This window comes from Poecilia latipinna, unplaced genomic scaffold (assembly GCF_001443285.1).
Source record: "Poecilia latipinna isolate Pla-1442-1.1 unplaced genomic scaffold, P_latipinna-1.0 Scaffold1074, whole genome shotgun sequence".
NCBI lineage: Eukaryota > Metazoa > Chordata > Actinopteri > Cyprinodontiformes > Poeciliidae > Poecilia > Poecilia latipinna.
The window spans coordinates 338,131-360,499 of NW_015113690.1; the positions used below are offsets into that span (position 1 = coordinate 338,131).

Sequence of the window (22,369 nt, forward strand, 5' to 3'; positions counted from 1 at the left end):
CGTAAGCGGCGCAGGAAGACAGCTGGGCTCCCATTGGATAGAGAGCAGTGAGGCGGCGGTAGAGGTCCCCACGTGGGGAGTGTAGGGCGAGCAGCACATGATAGGCGGAGTCACGGAGGTGTTGTAGTCTTCCTATTGATGGTGATAGGAAAGCTTGTACACGCTTAAGGTCTCGTTAGAAATAGGTCGATCAATTCAAGTCACTCAAAGGACGTTCTGCTGTAGATAAAGCATCTTTTTATATTCTGCGAATTTGAGGTTTTAGTAAATGCATGTGCTTTATTGTTGTTTTTGGGTTGATAACCAAGCGAGCATGTTTTTTTTTCTTTGTATTTCTGTCTCTTTCTTGTAGAAGTCTCATCTTCACGTTCTAGTACTAATATTTATTTTAGGGTGACATTGCCTTCATTTATATATGTTCACCTGGCATTTAATTTGCTTAAATAAGCATACCTCTGGGGGTGACGTTCACACCACAGACGTCCTTGGATGACCAGAGTTTAATAGATGTAGACGGCATTTGCTCTGCTTCGCTGAAATGGACGAACATATAAATTATTACCTTTGTTTTGAACAAGTTGTTGAACGCTCAGAATGTCACTTCACATCCAAAATGGCGACCGTGTGAGGTCACTGTATTTGTCCAATGAGAACGTCTGTTTTCTTCCAACCCCACGTGGGGATGCCGCTCAGTGATTGGTTGCTCGTGCTGAGCTCCGACGCGGAACCTGATTGGTTGGTGCGGGGCCCTCTCTCAGCAGTGAGGTCCTCGTGTCAGTGCACAGTCTGTGTGTGGTACAGCGCGCGGCGGAGGAACTGGGTACCCAACGGCAGGCTGGCGGTGAATTAAACAACGCTCGATATTTTAACACAAAATAACTGGTTCAGTCGACAGTTAGTACTATCAGGAGCTACTGGAGAACTGGCGTACTGCTACAGGATCTAACTTAGCCTGTTTTGAAGTTGTCTGCGGTCGAGGACTCGTCCAGCGTCCGATCGGACGGACGGAGCGCCGCTCTCCGCCTCGGAATCACCGGGCTTTAAAGGACTCTCAAGGGGCCGAACAAGACGAAGCGTACAAATACAGGAACGACGAAAAGACATCTTTGTTTTGCTCTTTAAGTCGTCAGTGGCGGTGGAAAGTCGATGATATTCCGCAGTGTGTGGATACTATTTCTTACCTGTATAGAGGAAGGAGGAATCAGTCGAGACAAAGGTAAAAAGGGCTTCACGGAGAGAGCCGCTAACGAGGCGAGTGGTGGTGTGGCTTTTATGGGAGCAGACTTCTTGTTTTCTGATCACCTCGGACCACCAAAACACTGTAGATTTTCTCTCTTATTATTACGGAGAACTCGGTGCATTTATAAGAAAAGCGAAGCATCGTGTCCCTGTGGGTGTATTCAAAACTAAAACTTTGGGATTTATTCTCATACTTGGGAAATTTATCGCATTTTTCTTACTGCGATGCACACTTAGCCATCTGGTAAAGAATCTGTCATATCTAGGAAAATATTTTCAAAATCGCCCCCAAAGAGCGACTTTATTATCATTATTTTTTTTATTATTATTTTTTACGTAACCGACTCCGCGGTTAGGTCACTAAGGTGAAATTGGTGTTGCTTTGTGTTTTTGTTTATGTGATCCAGCTCCTGAGCGGTGCCCCGTTTTCTGTTTGTTTAGGTCCAAAGCGAGGCTGAGGAGGTGACACATCCACTGGTCGGGGGTCTGAAAGTGCGCCTGGCAGCCCAGAAAAAGGCTTTGTCCGCCGCCATCCTGCGTATACAGGGGAAGGGGTGGCGGTGATTTACCGCCCCTTCTCTGGGATTTACGACCAAGAAAAAAAAAAAAAAAAAAAAAAAAAAAGGGGGGGGGAGAAAAACACATCGATTCCCTTGTGTAAAAGGCTCGACATGTATCCACAAGGCCGGCATCCGGTGAGTATAGCTGCCTTTGTCACTGTTTGTGCGTTGATGCAAATAAAGCAACCTTTTAAAAAAAATTTGCTTAATTACCTGAGAATTGAGCTGTTGCTATTTATGGCTTGAGTTGGTGCCAAGGTGTGTTGCACCTTGTGTATGGTTTACATCATTGTGCAAATTTGTTGTCAAAACGACAAGAGCCATTTATGCAGTAGTTCTGTGTGGATGGATTAAGTGGGTGACTTACTGGTAGATCACAGATGAAGGCAACCTTCTTTCTGTTCTGCTTCTTGAGGCTCAGCAGACGCATAAAAAGCCACGAAGAGATAAAGACCTGGGTTTAGCGAGAAAAAGCAGGAGGTGGTGGCAGGAAAGTTATCTGCTGATGATGTTTACACCTGCGGTGTTTCCACTCTTTCAGGCACCTCACCAACCAGGGCAGCCTGGCTTCAAGTTCACGGTGGCAGAGTCCTGCGATAGGATCAAAGACGAATTTCAGTTCCTGCAGGCCCAGTACCACAGGTAATGACTAACTGACTGTAAACAGCTCTGGCTTCCTGGAAACAATAGGAAGAGGAAGCTGCTACTGGTCGCTCCTTTATTGTAGCCTCATGCACACCAAGCTGACACTTGCGGCGTATAAAATCTAAACTGCTTTCTCACGTTTACTGTAAACACTTGATGACGTTTGCTTTTTTGATGGCTCTCTGTTCGGATCGTATTCAGTAAACGCCTTCTCTCGTTTTGTTTTTCTTTCTTCCTACAAGTCTCAAAGTTGAGTACGATAAACTGGCCAACGAAAAGACTGAAATGCAGCGCCACTATGTCATGGTAAGTACAATAATTGCAAGCCATGAATCTGATTTAATGCCGCACCCTCCCATTTGCCTCAGGTGAAAAGTCACAGGTGGTGCAACCGAGTTGTTTTTCCAAGATCTTGTTAGATTGTTGACTCACGCTTGTTTTCATTGGACGAGGAGGAGCAGGGTGGGGGTTAAGGGGCCGTTGAAATTCTAGACAGGGTCAAATGTCCAGCTATTGATCGTAGGGTGTGACGACCCCGTCCCATCTGTGTCTCTGGGTTCCTCTATGTGCCCCTCCACCCTAACACACCTAACAGGATCCAAAGGAAGTTAATGGCTCCTCTGCTGGCTTTGTGCTTGAATCAGTGGGTTTCCTGTGTGTGCCTTATTGTTTTATTTTAGTAACCTCCTCAGAGTGAAACAAGTGTCACAACCACAGCTTTCTCAGACAGGGGAAGAGTGTGAGTCTGCTCAGACTTGCTGCCAACATGTTTCCTGTTTGATCAGATGTCAAGTGGACAGCTCTAAGTACATGTGTTAGAACCACATGTGGCCCAAGAGAGCACCTTTGATCGGCTTTTGTTATTCCCCCCCGCACCCCCTGTGGTGAAACTCCCAACAATCATTTTCATCGAACTTTCTAACCCAAGAATCATTTTTCATGTGTAGTCTCTCAGATTGATGTTGCAAAATTTTAACTTGGTCAACAGCTGGGCCTATTAGCTATAATTAGTCCAGGATTCAGTTTAATTAGAAGTTTTCCTGCTGCTCAGTGTAAAAACAGTGAACAAAACATGGTGGGATATTACTGCTTGTATTCAAAGATTATTAGTATTTGAAATTGTAAATGCTTGCAACTGCTTTTAAGATGAGGTTTAATGTAAAAGTGCGCTCAGACAATTTGTGCTATACTGAGTTCAGAGTTCATAAAACAGGGACAAAAACAGATGGTTTTGTAAACATGACCCAACTCAAAGGTTCTTGCCAACACAAGCTTCATTGAGCGTCCACAGAGCAATCTGTCTCCCTACTGGTGTGTCCACATAATATTATTGTTTATGTTAAAGGACTAATGACGGACAAGGTGTCGATTTCACTTTTTTGAATCTTCTTTTCGTTATGATAAGGTGTTATCAGCAGCTATAAATCGTGTGTCTTTGGTAAACAACTACACTTTAGTTTGGATCTGGTTAGTTTGGCTTTTGACCATCACAGAAAGTGTTTTTTTGTTTTTGTTTGTCAGGTCTTTGAGGTCATAGGTTGGGGTTGTGTTTAAAGGCAACCTGTCGCTCAGATGAAACCAGTCCTCTGTTGCTGACGCAGTAAAAAGTACACGAATATCGTCCACTGATTTGGTCAAAGTTGTTCTGCTTTTTTCGTTCACTCCTTTCCTAAAGCTTCAGTCCAGCATCTCCTTTGTGGTTAAAATAAAAATATCTTAGTCTTTAATTTTCTCATCACTGGGTCAAAATGAATTACCTAGAACCACTTGTGTTAAACCGATTAGGGTGAGTATTTGAGGATAAATACCTGCCTTTGAGTCTGACGTATTTTTGAAGTGAAAAGTCTGAGGTTTAATGTTTTGTCTCTTTTTTTTTCCCAGTATTACGAGATGTCCTATGGACTCAACATTGAGATGCACAAACAGGTATGTCGCCACATCAGATATGGTCTATGTACATCCAAAATACTTGTTTTTTCCTCCCCTAGTGTTTGAAGAGTATAAACATGTGCATGCATGCATATCTGACCTTAGTTCCTGCCCTTATCCCTAAATGCTTTTCAGAGGCGTACCCATACAGGCTTCCTGTTGTAGAAATGCTGACAGGTTAAACAACATTAAGGGCACACTCTCTGATGAGGCGGTTGATGAGATTAAAGTATCTGGCAGACAAACTGGCGATGTATGCTTTTGAGTGGTTTGTCTTAGGCTAGTGGGTTTTTTCTTCTGCCAGTTGATGTTTGAATTTCCATGACTAAGGAATCTAAAAGCTCATCTAATCAGCAGACACGCTGCTATCACCCCATAGACGAACTGGAAGAATATCCAGTTTGTTTCCCACCACCTAAAGAGTCTTTTTGGTAGAAGAGAAGTCGTTTCTGTGTTTCACAACCGTCTTGTTAGTTTGTTTCTGTCGTGTTTCACACGTTGAAGGAAGCAACAGTAACTTCAGTGGAGCTTTACAGAAACACCTGAACAATAGAACGTAATAGTGACTCATTTGGATGGCTTGCTGAAATTCATTATTCACAATCCTCTACCTGAAACTACCCTGGAGCTCCCAGGAACCGAGGCACCACGTCAACGACTTTGGTTTGCAGCTCAGTGACTTCTCACCAGAAATGTTTGGCATTTAACGCCCGCATCAGGCTCCAACGAGTGGATAGGAGACGATTGTTGATTCAAGTTAAGGATTTTAATAGTTTGTCAAAAGAAAAGAGGAAAAGAAAACAATTTGTGCCATAAGTAATACAATGGGTCATGATGTGAAGAGGCCCAAGTCGACGCTAATGAAGGAAACACCAAGATACTTGAAAAAACCTGGAAAAAGAATCAAATGAACCACTGAATGGACTTTTGCTTTCTGCAGGAATACCTTAGAGAAATGTGAAGCTGACTTGGTTTGACTTTTGGACTTTTTATGTAAAGTGATCAATGTGTCAACATGAAGTTAGCTTTCCCTGGCTTCTGGTGAATTTTTATTTTTGTAAGCCTTGGCTTAAATTATCTGGGTTACAGGCTTGTGGAAACCGTGGACAAGCAAAAATTGCATCATATGTTTATCTTTCCCACACTGCCCCCTCATGCATTCATTCACATAAATGTGCCCACATACTCACCGTTTTCCAAGCGTTCAGTTTGTCAAGCGTTCAGTTTGTGAATACTGACGCATGGCATATTGTAATAGATGCTTGTAGTAGGAATTAATCAGCTTATATTAAGGCAACACAATCAGTAATACCTGTGGTTTCTCTCTGCCCAGTGATCGCTTTATGACCACTGTGCAGAAAATGTAAGAAAAAAAGAGTAAAAAAATGATCAGTAGTAGTGACCTAATCATTCTGTACCTCATAACTTAAGACATACCTACAGATATCACATGTTGGAGCAGGGATACGTCTAAAAGTTCTAGGACAGTATTTCTTGAGGACTGGAGTTGGAGACCCTCTTACTGAACTTGTTTTTTTCTCGCTAAACTTTTTTTTCAGTTTGAGTGTCGTGAAACTCGTAGAAGTGAATCATTTAAGACTGTAAGTGGTGTGTTATGTCAATGGAAGATGTAAGCAGGGGATTTAAAACTCAGTTCCTGGCTGTTGTTGAGCATGAGATCAAAAGTATAAACAAACAAAAGTATGTTGGCTGCAGTGGAATAGATAAACCTTTGAGTTTGTGAGGATTACCAGCCTCATCTCTCCTGTTGGCACCAAAAATAAACGTTTCTCACCTAGCGTGTGACAAGATGTCCTGTAAAAACCAGACAACATTCTTTTAGACCCCATTAACTCCTCCATTAACATTTTCAGAAGCAGGCCTCTTTTTTTTTCCAGGGGTAGTATTATGTAAAGTAGACTCGTATTATGTTAGCTTTACATTATGTTATTGTGAAGTTACTCCATGTTATCAAAAACCTACATGGAGTGTTAGATTTTTTTCATGCATGTTTGAGAAATCCTTGAAATTTTAAAGAGATAGAGATTTCAAGGCGTTAAATTATAAAGTCAAATTTCTTTCAAGTCATATTAGATGTATGTAGTATTTTTATAGCAACTGAAGTTAATATAGTTATTTCAATGCGCTATAAAATAGTACTATGTGCCTGGAAAACTCATAATACTTCCCCTTTTTAAACTTTTTATTGCTTCCTCAGATCTATTTTTATTTTTTTTTTGTCTCCCCGTTTGTACCATCGTATTTTTTCATCGCCCCTCCCACCACCGCAGCAAGGGGACATGAAAGATGGCCCCCGTGTCACTAGCAGTACAATATGATGTACGAGAGTGGCAGTACGTGAGAGAGGCGGCGGGGGGGGGAGCAAGATGAAGAATGGTGGGGTGGAGGCCTCGTGGCCGTGAGATCCAGAAGGTTAATGGCATCGGCGGGAGGGGAGCCCGGTTGGAGGAGCAGCACGCCGCTTCGTTTATGCGCTATAGTTGGCACCCGCTACACTAACTAGATGCGTTTTCTGATCATCAAGGCAGCCAAGCCTGCCAGCCCTATCCCCTTTCTGGGCTTTTTATCAGCGGTAAAGCAGGTAGGAGTGATATGCGGCCCAAAACGAGTGGGAAGAAAGCGTGGATGTAATCTGGAGACTAGGCGTTCCGGGGTAAATGGGTTAATCGACTTGTCCTGTGCATCTCCTTTGTTTGTCAATAAGCCCAGCGGAGAGCTCTCTGAATAATTTATTGCTCCTGCCACCCTCCTTCCTTTTTCTTTCTCCCTCTCCCATCCCTGCTGAACAAGTGTTTGTGATGACATCAGCGAGAGGTAAACAGACGGCCCCTCGCCGTCGCCGTTGTTCATACGAACGGCTGCAGGCTGGATTATTGGAAGCAGGCGGGCGTGTTGCTTTGCTTGCGTTGAAGATTTATTGTAGTGTGGAAAAAAAAACACACACATTATAAATTCACTTTGTTGTTACCCCAACAAATCTGGACTAAAAAGGAACTCGTGCATAAACACACACACACACACACACACACACACACACACACACACATCTATAAATATCCCAACACAGAAACACTGTTTGTGTCTACTTACACAAACATACAGTAATTGAGGTTCCAGCACACTGTTTCCCCTCTATGCTGCTGCTGCTGCTGAGCAGAGCGGTTGTCATGAAAGGGACGGTGTGTGTGTGTGTGTGTGGCTGCCGGGAGGTAATTTGTTTTGACAGTGTCTCTTATGATGGCAAAAAGTGCAGGGTGGAGGTAATCACCCTTGCTTGCTGTCAATAAGTGATTTTAATTAGCGCAGCTCATTAGGCTGCCTCAGCAACATGCCCTGCTGACTGTGGTGGAGGTGTGTGTGTGCGTTTGTGAGTGGGGTGGAGGGGTGTGGGGGGTTGCTTTGTTTTCAACTCCCTCTGCTCTCTGTCTGGCTGGATGTTTATCACTTTCATGCCTCCTTATGTTTTAAGCTTAGCTTTTTGCCTGTCCATTCCAATTAGAGCTAGGATTAAATGGAATCATAGGGATTCAAAGTGAACTTATGGCATTTTCATAGATATACCGATTATCCGATTCGTCACTTGTTGAGTGAGCGAAGGTGGTGGGGGTGGGAGAAAGTGTTTTATCGGGTCTGTTTCCTGTAGAAAGGAGGAATAGGGAGGAAGGAGAAACGGAGCTTGTGCAAATGAATAATTTATAGTGGATTCCTGGAATTGTTTGCCAAGGTGATGATGGTCGATCTGTCTCAAAGCCAAAACAAACTGAGTAGGAGAACACACACACACACACACACACACACCCACGCTCAGGAGAGTTTGATGAGGTTACTCGGGGCTGCGAGACGTGCTTTATTTTGATAGCAAGGCCGGAGAAGTTGGTGAAGGAGTGTTGCACTATTATTGTTTGGGGTGTATGTTTCCTAACTGGCTGGTGTTAGGATTCAAACAGAGGAATGTTATCTGTCATAAATACTCTGCTTCCATAGGTTTCCCTGCAGAAATGTTGCTTCTATCTCTGCATATTGGCTCTAACTAAATTGTCACGCACATGCAAAATGCTCCTCATGCATTCGTAATGAACAAGGTACCTCTAAGTGGCTCTTTCTTCCTCTTGCCCTGGCTGAGAAGATAATTCCCAAACAGCCATCTCTGCCTCCTCATCATATGCCACTTGTTTTTCTCGCCAATTGAATCCTCGTCAGAGACTCGGCTCTCCACTCGGGGGGCTAATGCCTGGAGCGACAAACAGCCAAACGGCTTTCAACGCGCCATTGACAGAGGGATGCGGTGGAGAGAGCGGGCCTCTCCAAGCTCTGGTGCTCCTAGACAACGCTGAGTACCTGTAATTGTGGAGCTGCAGTGAAAAGCTTCAGCTGGCTCAAAGGCCTCTGTTTCCAGCGGCTTTAAGTGACTATAAACCTGTCTCTGCTGCTGAAAGCTCTGTGGAAAAATGGTTACTTCAAAAAAAAAAAAAAATGAAGCGGTCCTGTTTTGGCTTCTGTAAGCCCACAGCGGGTGTTTTCTGCATGTTCATGTTTAGCTGACAGGAATCTGTCCAAACACACTTGTCCTCATTACCCTCACTGGGTGAACAGGGGAACGAAATCGGGAAAGGATGAAGAAAATAGTGCATTTAAGTGCATCGACACCTTCTATTTAAAGCCACATGTGGAGGTGGGCAGTATGGACTTGGCATCTTATTTAATTGAACTATTATGACCATCATAAAGATTACAATTAAAAATTATTTTTTAGGTAACTATGTTTGTGACTGCATGGCACAGCAATCGTAGTGCCACAAACACAAATATTATCCTTGAAAAATATTCCCATTTGAAATGGGCTTTTTCATTTGTCCACTTAGTGCGATTCTTATCACTAAACTGCACACAGTAACTGCATTTTATCATATTTTCAAAGTCACTGATATTTATTGATACATAAACAGTGGACAAAATAACAAATATGACATTTCTTATCATACTGCCGACTTCCTCTTGTATTTACCGTCAGTAAGTGAAATCTTATTGACGAATCAAAATTCTTACCACTCTTATCCCCAGATGAGTTTTGGGCTGAAGTCACTATCATGGTCAAACGTTTTCAGAACATTTAGCTACAAAGAAGGAGCTATTTTTTTTTTTTTCCACATTACTCCAGCTCTTTTCTCTGCCACACTGCCCGATAATGCATTCAACAAAAAACGGCGGAGTGCAGCGCCTGAATTCCACGGATGTTTCTGGCCTCAAACGGTGGCCCTGAAGTGGTGATTGGCTGTGAGCAAATGGATGCCTTTGTGTGTAATGCAGTTGCGTTAATAGCCAAGTGCATCAGCATACAGCTGTTTCTACAAGCCCTGTGCTGCTCCCCCTGCAGCCATTTCCAGGCAAGTGGCGTAACACTGAAACACACTCACCCTGCCAGTGTCATTTTATACCCCCCCCCCCCCCGGTCCCCCGCCCCTCCGAAACCCCCGGTAATGATGATGCTTTATGAGTCTCCAAAGAGTCCCCCACCCTTCCTCCATGTCAGCTCACCATCCGCCTGCACCCCCTCCTCACCCGCCTCCGCATTCCCAGTTATCCCTCATTAATTTCCCGTGCCGATCAGATCGACAGGCTGAAAATTCAATTTAATGACCTGCCTCTGTGCTGCTCCTAATATGATTTTACAGGCTGTTCTGGTCAGAGCCCCTCAGCCCAATTTACATAACGATAAGCCGTGCCAGATAGCGTTGCCCCGGCAACAGAAGAGAGGAGGAGAAAGGAAGAGGAAGGGCATAGAAGAGAGGAGTGGAATTAGCATGAAGGGGGTGTGAAGAAGCTTTGGGAGGGAGAAAGCGCCGTCCGTTTGAGGTCAAACAGGGGTTGTGAGATAAATCCTGACAGGACAGCAAAGGTCTGCCTCTCTCCTCCCTCCCCTCTTCGTCTCCTGCTCCCCCTGAAAATGAAAAGGGTGACAGAGGTTTTCCAGAAAGCGACTGGCACCTCCTGTCTCTCTCCCTTTTCACATTCAAACAAGGTTAAGGAGTAAATGAGTGGAATGCAGCGGCGTCCAAAATGGCGGGAAGGACCTCTTCAACCCACACACACCTGCTGGTCCTCCACCCCTAATCTCTCAGAATCAATTAGTTCACCTCCCCTGGTTCAGTCAAACCGCATTACCTTAGTGTCAAATCAGAGGATTTCTCTCCTCCATTCATCGCCGCTTCCACCCCCGTTCACTCCGCTTCCCACTTTTGTGTTCCTCTTGTGCTCCTCGACTCTGCGGAAAGTGCAGGATTTAAAAAGGGAAATTGGCTCGGGCAAAATGTCATGGGACCTCCGAGTGCAGTAAGACGGGCAGCGCAGCGTATCCATTTGCCCAAATGCGGCGCTGTAAAGTGCATTATGTACATTGAGCCCCCGCAGTATCAGCTTACTCTGCCGGCTAATATTATGTGGTCGATACCAAAGATGGCTCTGATAGATAGGGCTGGAGAGTTAACCTGTCTGCTTCAGCGTGCCCTCTCCCTCTCCCCCTCTCTCTTTATAGGCCGTAATTATGAAGTATGGACCTCATTAGGCTCTCTCCAGCCAGATGGTATTAGCATATTTCAGCCTCCTAATGAAATAAAGACTTGAGCTTAATGGAAGTATCGCAGAGGAGGGGGGGAAGTAAATTTGTTCTTGGGCGGTCCCAATTTAGTTAGAAATACAATTTGGTTAGAAAGTGCATGTTTTACCCAGATGGACGCTGCAAACAGTTTGGTTTTATAGGTAATTAAACTGCTCAGTCTGTTGGTGCATGCGACGCATCACAAGTGTGCTCTTCTAATATTTTCTTTCTTCTCTCCTGCAGACGGAAATTGCCAAACGCCTCAATGCAATTCTGGCTCAGATCATGCCGTTCTTGTCACAAGAGGTGAGTTTTAGCCGTGGAAGCCGCACCTTAAAGGAAACAAGTTAGTTTCTGTCATGCCAAACATGAAGAATTCAAAACATTAAAACAGAGGAGGCTGTTGCTTGGAGCTGATTGGTTGCTTGTTGTAGCATCTTCCAAAAGATTACGTTTTAACAGAGGTGGGTAGAGAACCCAAAAATCGTACTCAAGTATGAGTAGCACTACTTCAGCATGTTGTTTCTCAAGTGAAAGTTAAAAAGTAGCCGTCCAAGATATTACTCAAGTAAGAGCAGAAAAGTATTTGGTAAAAATGAAACTCTAGCACTCTAGTAACTGATTAAAATGGCAATAATTTAATATTTTAAGATTGCATCTTCAGACAGACCAAAGTATAAAATTATCAAGCTCAAAATGAAAATAATTCATTACAAAATAACAAAACCAGGCAAAAGGAAAAAAAAATCCAAATTAGTTTCTTTCAGTATCAGTATAAACATTGTTCATTTATCGTGACAGCGGTCAAATCAAAATCGTAAATGTATCACAATAAATGATGAACAATAATAAATAAATGCCCAGTCCTAGTACAGAGTAGTAAAAATGCTCCTAAAAGTAAATTTTTTCCCCAAACATAACTAGTTCTACTCAACTCTGATTATTAATTTTACTGTTCTGACCTCAGTTTATTCCCACCTGGGTTTACTTTTATGCATGCCCTTTACATTTAAGCACATATTACAGACTTTTCTTCCCGGTTTTAAGGCGGAGTGAAGGGTCTATTTTCTACTTGGAGAAGCAGCAGGCGTCTGAATGTGTTCTTTTTAGCTGAACTCTTCTCCATGTCGTGTCTGATCTTTTGTGTTTGTGTCCTGCAGCATCAACAGCAGGTGGCTCAAGCTGTTGAGAGGGCTAAGCAGGTGACAATGACTGAGCTGAATGCTATCATCGGGGTACGTGGACTTCCCAATCTGCCTCTGACTGTGTGTATACCCCCTCTTCTTCTTTCAATTAACCCAGAAGCAGGGACAAAACTGCATTCACAGAGGAGGAGCGGCACTTCTCATACATTTATCGACCTCTAAAGGGCGCTACATTATGGCTTTGGATTAATTTCAACCCCATCTTCATCTGAAGGGCTACATTTAAGAGAAATCCTGAAAAGGAGGTCTAATCTGGTAGAAAAAATTTGAATAATTGATAAAAATCTGCAGCAGTGTTGCCGTTTCTGTTTATTTTTAAGCTGTGCCACGGTCCTTTCACTTGTGCAGACTTGTCCCTGTCTTGAGTGGTTTATTAATTTTAGAGCACAAAATGTTTGCCATGATCTGTCAATGTGGTGTTCACCGCTGTAATTTCTCTGATTGTTGCCATTTTCAGCTCATAGGGAGTCGCTCCACAGTGAGCCTCTGCTCTGAAGCGGTCTTCCAGCTGGGATCAGATTATAGAGTTCCTCACATTTCACTTTGCTTGCTCTTTAATTACATGAAGGTTTTCAGCCAACTGGCTTACCTTTACCTCTGGACCAGAGAATTAAAGTGTTCAGGTCAGGACTAAGTTTGGGATTGCAGTCGAGATAGCAGGGACTGTGCAGGCGTTGAACATCTGTAAAATAGATGGGATTAAAGTTCAGGTTACGCAGAACGACCCAGTGTGGAGAGCAGGGACGTCTCCTGTCGGTCGCACTTGTGAGAAATCTCAATTTACTTGATGGTTTGTACAGCTGTGGGTCTAACATTTACAAGATTTAATGTTTCTTCTGTTCCAGGTTTACAATTATGGTTTAACTGACCTGTGAAGTAAATCCAGTCTTTTGATTTTCCAGGTTTTTGATCAGACAACCTCAAACGTTTTATCTAAAATGTTGTTGGTTGTAGCTTTTCTCACTGTTATTTACAATACAGAAAAACATCTGGCTTTCCATAGGACTGGAGTTTATTATCAAAAACTTTGAACCAAATGAGACCAAAACAGTTACTGACCTTTAGTTTCCACTAAATGACGTTCACTTTCAGATATGTAGGCTTTAGATTAGCTCCGGTTTTATTTGAAGGTTGAAATCTGAGCGGCTGCAGCGCGGACTGCACACAACAAAGCAGACACCGAGAAATTGTTCTGCCCTCTTCTCCGTTTTCTAGCCAGAGGCGACACATGATTGAATCTTATTCGACAAGTGTCAGAGGTGCTGCATCATTTGCATGCTCCTACCTTCATTTCCATAAGTCCTACATTAAACAAGATAGTATCTGGATACTGGTTGACGCGGCAGCTACAGGTGGTGTGCTGCTCTTCACATGTCATGTAAATACTAATCGGTGGGAGATGGCACAAACCTCTACACCTGGCTGCTTTTAATATCACTACGGCTCATTTGCTTACCACGATGGCCTCTTCTTTACATGTTTTGTTTGGATATATCTACACTAGTTTTTTTTTTTTTTAAGTTTTTTTTTTTTTTTTTTAAGTTTTTTTTAGTTTTTTAAGTGTGCTAGAATTTTATCTTTAAGGTGCAACCAGTTGGATGAGTTTTTTTCTACTGCTTAACAATTAAAATAAGTTAACTTTTTTTTAATACAGAAAAGCAACTGAGAATCTGATAATGCAAATGACCAACAGGTTTATTTCTGTTGTGGCTCAATTCTCCCCATCGCACTCATAGTGTCTGCTTAGTTGGTCTGCGGTCGGCTTTCTAGGGTTGCTTGTTTCTGTGATCCCTTTAAAGGGAAAGTAAAATTCAACTTGGATTGTTTCTGTTCTTTCCTTTTCATCCGGCCAACATGGATGCCACAGATTCTCCAGAACCTTTGCTGCCAAGCTGGAATATCTTTGTCCTTCCTCTCGGCCCCATTTGTTGTTTTTAAAATATCTTGCGGTCTAAATTTCTTTTCTTTCGATGACTGAAGAAATGCTGATGAGCTGCAGAACCTGTTGTAAGCCACAGTGGGTAATGCGGCGATCATTGCCAGACTTATTAAGCCAGTCTGCCAGCTGGTTTGTGCCGGGTTCTGTTGATGCTTGTTCCACCTGACAGTACTGTTCTGCAGGGAGCCAGCTTCGCCTAGTTAACTTTAATTGCCTGTTTCCTGTGGAAGTTGCCAGAGCTGCAGCAGCATTTACACATAATGAAAAAAGATACGTGTGAAAGAGAGCTAGCTCTTTATCCATGAATATTGAATTGGAAGCAATTTATTTTCTGAAAATTTCCCCCTCCCCATTTTTTTCTCCTTTTCTCCCTCTCTCTCTCTCTCGCCCCTCATGACTTCCCTCCCTCGCCTCTCTTCTCCTCAGTCATAGCACGCTAATGAGGCTTCTTGATAATGATCCCTGCACGCTTTTCCTCATTAGGCACACTCAATAGGGACGTCCCTGCCTCAATCCCTCGCCCACTCTCTCTTTTATTCTCTTGTTATTTTTGTGATTCTGCCTCTCCTTCCTCGTCTTGTTCTGGCTGCCCTTTCCTTTCTCGTTTTCTTTCTTTTCTTTTTTTCTTCTGCTCGCCTTTCCGCTTTTCGCAAGAAACGGGCAGCTCTGCTCACCGGTGCAAAAATCGATTAAGAATGCTGGCCCTTATTTGCTTGCATCCATCTGACGGGTCCAGGTCTAGCGTGACATAATGGGTCGACTGAATAATGGCCAGCTGTTAAATAGACTTTTGAATGTGGTAACCCACCCCATGTACTTTGGTCTACTTTCTCCATTTTGTATAATGAATGTATGGATCAAGTTATTGGAGTTCTATCTTGCAAGCAGAGAGCCAATCTTTTTTTTTTTTTTTCCCCCTCGCTTTTTGAAGAGGCAGTTGATGGATGTGCTAAGTGTTATTTAACCTTGTTTTAAAGCACTTGCTTCCCTCTTGCCTGAGTGGCTATTTAACTCCTGTCTATCTACTCTCTTGGCTCTGACTGCCTCTCACAGACATTCATGGCCTCTTGGGAGACGTGTGTGTGCTCTCCACTGTCTTCTGCTTAGTGGTATTTTGCTGAGGCGGGGCATGCTGGCTTGGTTTTCCAGAGTGTTGAAAGGATTTGAGGCTTTCAAGAGCAGACCTATTGATTTTTTTCTTCTTCTTCTTTTTGTCCCAGTTATGATTGAAGCAGTTTGGGACTGAGCATAGCCGTTTGGTACCGTATCTGGTGGCCAGAGGTAATATGATGTTCAATCAAAACATAGCTGATTGAAGGTCATGCACGATCACAGAAAAAAATGGGACAAACATGAAAGTCGCTGGTATGTGAGGACAGGATGTAAAGAAAAACCAGTCCTCTACAATAAACCAAGTCAAGAAATCATCATTGTTCATCTGGATGAAAACAAAGATATTTCAGTCTGATTTAATGTAGGTCTGAACTGAAATATTTCATATCTCTAAACAAACCATCTTGCGCCCATGTTGTGAGCCATTGTTTATCTGATTTTCTCTTGGCAGCTTTAGTATTTCTGGAGAAAAAGCTCAAATGATTTGGTCTAGTTGGCTGTTTTTTTTTTTTTTTTAAAGGATTTATATGGCACCTTGTTTCCTTAGATTCTGGTTGTAACAGCTGTTTGGGGCAGTATAAATTATGATTGACTGACTGCTGATGAAACCAAAATAACTCGCCTTCATCTCCTGCTGGTTGCTGTGATTTATTGGAGTCACATAACTACATTCCCTTCCAGCAGAGTGGGAGTGGAGTTTAGAAAATAGCTTAATCATTTTTTTGACAATGCCTCATGGTCTTTTTCATAATGGGAAAGGTGAGTCAGAAAAAAAAAACAAACTCCAAAAGCAGAAAATGATGAAGTGTTGATCAGATTATTAAACAACTTCAGGTCTTTTTTTTTTCAGTTTGAGTCAGAAAAACATCTTGAATCTCAGGGGATGTTGGATAAAATGTCATCATTACACACAAGTTCAAACTTGTTAACTGTCACATTGACTAATGTAGACTTGAACACTAAAGAGTTGACAAATGTTGCTGATGTCCAAAAATAAAATATTCAGTTTTCAGTTTCTGCGGTTTGATGTTGGTTTATTATTAATGTAGCATTTGACACCGCAGGTTTAAATTAACTTAGAACTCACACAATTTGGTTTATGATATCTTTTTAATTACAACTAATATTTAAGTATAATATTTATGTATTAGTTTACCCTTAGCTATCAAGTAAACATGAATTTGTTTTAATATGGGAGCATGAATAGCACTGCTTCCTCCTGCTGTCACATTTCAGCTACCATGCTGCACAACTGGAAAGTATAACACAGAGGTTTTGGAGTGAATGTACTCCAAATGATTGAGCCAAATGATTCATTGAACACATGAAAACGGTTCTGTCCCTCAGACAGCAGGTCAGCAGCAGCAGCAGCAGTGAGCCAGCACTGCATGTTGATCCACAGCTAAATCCAGATTGTTTGGCTTTGAGCAGAAATGTCTCCAAAGCCAGCCTGGGCAGAGCACGGTCACTCATAAAGGAGTCATTTCCCAGCTGACCCACTTGTCCTTTGTCTCGTCTCCTGTCTCTCTGTGTTTGTTTACAGCAGCAGCAGCTTCAGGCCCAGCACCTCTCTCATGCTGCCCACGGCCCCCCGGTCCAGCTGCCCCCTCACCCCTCAGGCCTGCAGCCGCCTGGCCTCCCCCCGGTGACAGGTGCTGGATCCGGTTTGCTGGCTCTGGGCGCTCTTGGCAGCCAGACCCACCTGCCTGTGAAGGATGAGAAGAACCACCACGACCTGGAGCACCGAGGTGAGGAGCACAGCCTGCCACACAAACAGCCTGCAGCACTTCACTGCTGCTGACAGGAGCGCATTCTACCGGCTTCATTATATTCCATCCAATAAACACTGTTTTCAAGGCACTGCAGACAGAGCTACTGTGAGGGAAAATGTTGTGTTTTAGCAGATATCCTTCTTAATGTAGGGGTGGGCATTTAAAATATTTTTAAAAATACCTCACTGTTCTCCACTGTTTGTTCAATGAGAGTATCAAAACATCCGAAGTGTGATTAAATGCATGTTTAGTTTAGTGCTTAAAGACCATATCGCCCATCTTTACCTTATTGTTCTGTTTTAATGTGAAAAGAGGTTAAACAAATAACAGGAAAGTAGAAAAATAAAAACTAATATATATAAAATGTTATAGGATGCTTTGTTTAAATGCTGCTTCCTTTGGTCTCCATGGCATCAAAAAGTAAATTTTTGGTCGTTAAAACTCTCTCTGAAAGCGTTTCCTCTTGAGCACGTTGTAGCTAACCTGATGGGTTACACCATTCATTTGATTGCTGCTCTTTGATTGCAGTCTTTGTTGCCCTCCCATACTAATTTGTGTTTTGCTTTCCTCCCTCTTGGCCCCTCATCTTTTCACTCGCCTCTGGCCATTCCTCTGAAAGAACGCGAGTCCAGCACGGTATGTTGACTCTACGACTCTCCGTCCTCCTGTGTGTCTGTCTGTCTGTCTGTCTCCGACTCACTCTGCTGCTCGCTCATCATGTTTGGTCATTAGGTGTACTTAATGTAGACCTGAGCTCACCGTTCAATAGACATTCATGCTGTCTGTGTAAGAACACACACATTTTCATGTTCGGGAGGGGGGGGGGGGTACGGTGCCTGAATCCAAATGACTTCTGGCTAAATAAGCCACTGCCTTCTAATCCAGGTGGAAAATGATTCCAATCACTGGACGAGGATTAGTAGTCTGCTACCTCCTTTAATTTCAGCACAATTAAAAGTGACTTTGACTCGCCTTCCGTTTCTACTTTAGAGGATTTACCATTACAAGAGTCCTTGTCGTAGCTCGTTGTTGTTATTCCTCGTTCAGTAAACATTGTATTTCTCTGCTGCCTTCCTCTTCCTGGTGTTTGGTACCTTCTCATCACTTTGTCCTCTCTTTCCTCGTCTTGTGTCGTCCCCATCTCTCCATCTCTTCTCATGTTAAAGTCCTTGTTTTATCAGACTGGTCTAAAGCTCTCAGTTAGCTGGAGTGTAACGCTCTGTTGGATCTGCTCAAACAGATTAAGTTCCCATTGACTGGCCATCCTGAATGGGCTCACTCATGTCAGAAGGAAACCCTACCCCCCCTCCACCTTCTCATTTGGTGACAAGCGGCTGCAGTACCACCTTACCTGCTCTCTCAGCCAGCCTCTACTCCCTCTTTTTGTTCACGCACACACACACACACCCACACACACACACAAGGTCTTCCTGTTCTGTTGTCTCAGGTCATCTGATACCACAGTTAAAGGGAAGTGCAGGGTTACTGAGACTAAGCAATCTTTGAAAGGCCTCCGGCTCAGATCCAGACGGGCTGTAATACTGTAGGAGACAGCATCTCGCCAAGCTAGACTGGTGGCTTTGTTTTTGCAGCAGGAGCTGAACGCGCACCGGCCCGGTTTGACCTGAGGAGGAGGCAGAAAATTGGCCCAACTCATTTGGGAAAGCTCTCCTCCTTTATAAAGGCGGCTGCTACCCATTAGCTGCTCTACCTCGGTTTAATCCTCCATCTTTCTGATAACTGTTTCGATTTATTAAGTCGATTCACAACAAGAATTGACCTCTAGATGTGCTTACCCCACCTACCCACTCGTTGACCTTCAGTCTGCCTGGCAGGGCCGCTCCACCATCTCAGACAACAAAAACCCAGTTTGCAGCTTTTGAGAAAGTGCCAACGTGTCTGAACGTTCCCACTAGTGGGGGAGAACTCATGGCTTTACTGCTAGGCTGGTGTTGCTTGCCAAATTCCTTTCCTGATTTTAGTCTCTTGTCTCATCCTTCTTACCCCCCCTGCTAATTTTCTCACTCTGTCCCTGTCAGGACCCTTCTCTGCAGGCGGCACACTTTGTCTCGCCACATTGATCCTGCCCTGGATTCCTCAATGGTCTCTTTCTTTCCCCTTTTCTTAATCTGGTTCATTTTCTTGTCAGTCGCTTTGATTTTTTTGTTGTTTTGTAAACCTGTGTTGGGAATCCAGAGCAAGTTTGATTATAAAAAGTTCATCTAGTTTTCTACTGGCTTTTGCCCTGGCCGCAGTGGCAGTCCATAAAATTGTCAGGTTTTATTTAGAGTTCATGTTTTCTCTCCAGTTTGACTCGTGACGAGTCACCTTGCCAGTTAGTGTTTTTGTGGCTTTTTGGTTTTGCTCAGCTGCCTCGTCTGTTTCCTCTGTGCTCCAGTGCTTTGGCAGCAGCAACAGGACCGAGCTTTCCAAGAATCCTCTTCAACCCCCCCTTTTTTTTTATTCCAAATCAGTCCAGCAGCATTGTGCAGTTTGCTTTACTGTCAATATTATCGCTGACCCCACAAAGGAAAATACTACCTTCCCTTCATGATTGGTCATGAGCCGCATTTATGTCTTAAACATTAACAGCTGACATGCATGACACAGCGGCTCCGGTTTTGCTCTGCATTAGCGGCTCAGAGTCCAACATCTATGGAGAAATGTTGACACACTTTATCCACATTTGTTTTCCAAGAAGATTCTCAGTTGCATATTTGCTGAGGCTGTAAATCTATACTGTACACACAGTGTACCAGTGGATACTGATTTAAAACGAGCAGAGCATGCCAAGGTAACTCGATGAAAACACCAGTCTCATGCAGGCGTTGTCGTTGTGTTTGTGGCAGAATAACTCAGTGTCGCCATCAGACAGCCTGCGGGTATCGAGCGAGAAGCACCGCAGCTCTTCAGACTACGGCCTGGACTCCAAGAAACGCAAAGTGGATGACAAAGACAGCAACAGAGGATATGTGAGTGTTTTCGAAAAGCCGACTGTTTATTCAGGCTCTTTTATGAAATGTTCACCTTTCAGAAGACAAACTTACAATTTGGATTACTATATACTAGGGCTGGACAATATGGTTGAAGAACGTATTGTCTTCAATACGTTCGATACTTATTGATTAGTTGTTGTTTTTTTTTTGTTTTAAATCTCTGAAATGCATCCAGATTGGTTCATGCCCTTTCCTGTTTTATCCAGTTTTCATTCCACATAAATTTTTATTTTTAAGCAGTTATGAGGCGAAGCATTAAACTGCTGCTGCGCAAGTTACTCAACAAGTTGTTGCTAGGTGACCAAAGAGTGAGAGATTGTGTTGTCACCAGCGTTGCTTAGCCGGGTGTGAGGGGTAAAGCAGCTAAAGCCTTTCCTCTGCCTATATCCCCCAGAATCCATTGCAAGTCTGGATCAGAGTTCAGTGAAATTATTGGATATTCAATCAGACATATTATCTTCTGGTATTGATCACATGTCTATGGCAATATATATAGTTATTGATTTATTGTCCAGCCTTAATATCCATCTAAATAATGATGCGTTTTTGTGCATGTAGGTCAAATAAATCCCTTCCCACTAATGTTGCTCCTTTATTTCAGGACAGTGACGGAGAGAAAAGTGACGACCTGGTGGTGGACGTGTCCAACGAGGTAAGACGGGCGTTTAGCTGCTCAGCCACATTCTTAGACAGGAAGGCTGCAAAGAACCCAAACACAGCCCTCTTTTGTCTGTCCAAGCCTCAGCACCTTTCACTGTGTTGCCAAAACGTCTGACATAATATTGGTTGTGTGCTTTGAGACTGTTTACTTGGTGAATTTCCCTCTGCCATTCATGCAGAATATAAGACAAAGAACACAAAGAGAAAAGGGTGTGACAGGTGAATGAGAAGTGCATGCATATGTGTGAGGTGGGGGGTGCGGAGGGGAGCATGAGCATACATCGGGATATTTATCTGTGTTTGCACATGAGGCCCCATCTTGTTTGACCTACATGTAAATGCCAGTGGCTTTCCTCCGGCCTGTTTGCTCAGTCTTGCACTCCGTCCGTCTCGTTTAACTCTGCAGGACCCAGCCACCCCTCGAGTCAGCCCCGCCCATTCCCCTCCGGAAAACGGCCTGGATAAGTCCCGGGTGCTGAAGAAAGACGCCGCCCCCAACAGCCCCGCCTCCGTCGCGTCTTCGGGCAGCACGCCGTCGTCTAAGGCGAAGGACCACACCCATGTGAGTGTATCGGGATGATGAAACGAAGGGAGAAGGGAGGGCTATGGTGGAGGTGATGAAGCCTGAACCGACAGACTAAAGGAGCATTTGTCAAATGAAGTGGGTGGCTGTGTGAAAGAGTAATACGGAGGCTCCGGAGTTGGCTGCTGTGCAGGATTTGAGGGAGCAAAGGGGTGGACGTCTTCTCAGGAAATCAAACTCTATGGCTCAGTCCTATCAATCTCCTTTATGGCTTACCCAGTAAATGGTCATTTCTCCATTGCTCTGAGGCTGTAAATAACCCAGAGCCTCTGCAGAGGGACATGTGCTGTTTGTTCGCCGTGTCCATAATCTGCTCCTCTTCCATCCTTATAAGAACCGACATTTAGCCTGGCTTGAAATGTTTCATGACATACAGCATTTTGCTGAACATTGCTAAAGATAAACACGGTGAACATCTTACTACTTCCTCTTACCATCATTATAAAACCCAGTTTCTTTCAATCCCTTATTAACATTAACTGGCAAAGGATTAATAAATAATTATTTGGGCCAACATCTTCCATAAGTCCTGACAAGCTCAGCCTCTAAGCAAAAGTTTATTCCCTCATCCTGCCACACTATCACACACTCTCGACCACGGCTGTGACGAGCGCCCATGCTAGATTGGATTAACTCGAGCCGTCCGCTCAGATTGTCACTCTGGATTTTCCTGCCTGTGGGGTGTTTTCGACTCAAACTTTGGAAATGGACTAAATAGTTTCTCTGTTTCAGAACGACAAGTCGTCGACACCGAGCCTAAAGTCCAACACGCCTACACCGAGGAACGAGGCCCCCACACCGGGGACCAGCACGACGCCCGGACTGCGGCCTTTATCGATGGGAAAACCGCCCGGCATGGAGGCGCTAGGTAATTACTGACAAATCGGTTATTCTCCTCATTATTCACTATGTTGCCTTTAACAAAGCACTCTTTCTAACAAGCAAGTACACACAAGTTTCACTGTTAATGCTTGGAGAGAAAAAAAAAAATAAAATCTACTACAGTCTCACTATGTGGCTCCTGTGACCTTTCCTTTTACTGCCACAACAGTTTTACTGCACTAACACCCATAAAACTAAAACCTAGGCAGAGTTTAGTAATCAGTTAAAGG

At 43.6% G+C, this 22,369-nt stretch overlaps 1 protein-coding gene across 6 annotated transcripts in view; it reads left to right on the top strand.

Moving 5' to 3' along the window:
* Nucleotides 1–398: 398 nt before the first annotated feature.
* The window catches only part of LOC106959372 (protein groucho-2-like), a 28,601-nt gene continuing 6,630 nt past the window's right edge, over nucleotides 399–22,369 (top strand). Inside the window, exons 1-13 of one of the 6 annotated variants that reach the window (XM_015051918.1) lie at nucleotides 399–1,216; nucleotides 1,681–1,934; nucleotides 2,341–2,441; nucleotides 2,687–2,750; nucleotides 4,326–4,370; nucleotides 11,233–11,295; nucleotides 12,150–12,254; nucleotides 16,793–16,994; nucleotides 17,596–17,654; nucleotides 19,868–19,990; nucleotides 20,616–20,666; nucleotides 21,081–21,236; nucleotides 21,990–22,125. In XM_015051918.1, the coding sequence (XP_014907404.1) occupies nucleotides 1,911–1,934; nucleotides 2,341–2,441; nucleotides 2,687–2,750; nucleotides 4,326–4,370; nucleotides 11,233–11,295; nucleotides 12,150–12,254; nucleotides 16,793–16,994; nucleotides 17,596–17,654; nucleotides 19,868–19,990; nucleotides 20,616–20,666; nucleotides 21,081–21,236; nucleotides 21,990–22,125 (1,129 nt within the window). In that variant the 5' untranslated portion in view covers nucleotides 399–1,216; nucleotides 1,681–1,910. Of the gene's footprint in view, nucleotides 1,217–1,680; nucleotides 1,935–2,340; nucleotides 2,442–2,686; nucleotides 2,751–4,325; nucleotides 4,371–11,232; nucleotides 11,296–12,149; nucleotides 12,255–16,789; nucleotides 16,995–17,595; nucleotides 17,655–19,867; nucleotides 19,991–20,615; nucleotides 20,667–21,080; nucleotides 21,237–21,989; nucleotides 22,126–22,369 lie in introns of all 6 variants that reach the window. The other 5 variants (XM_015051919.1, XM_015051920.1, XM_015051917.1 and 2 more) reach the window with 5 other exon arrangements.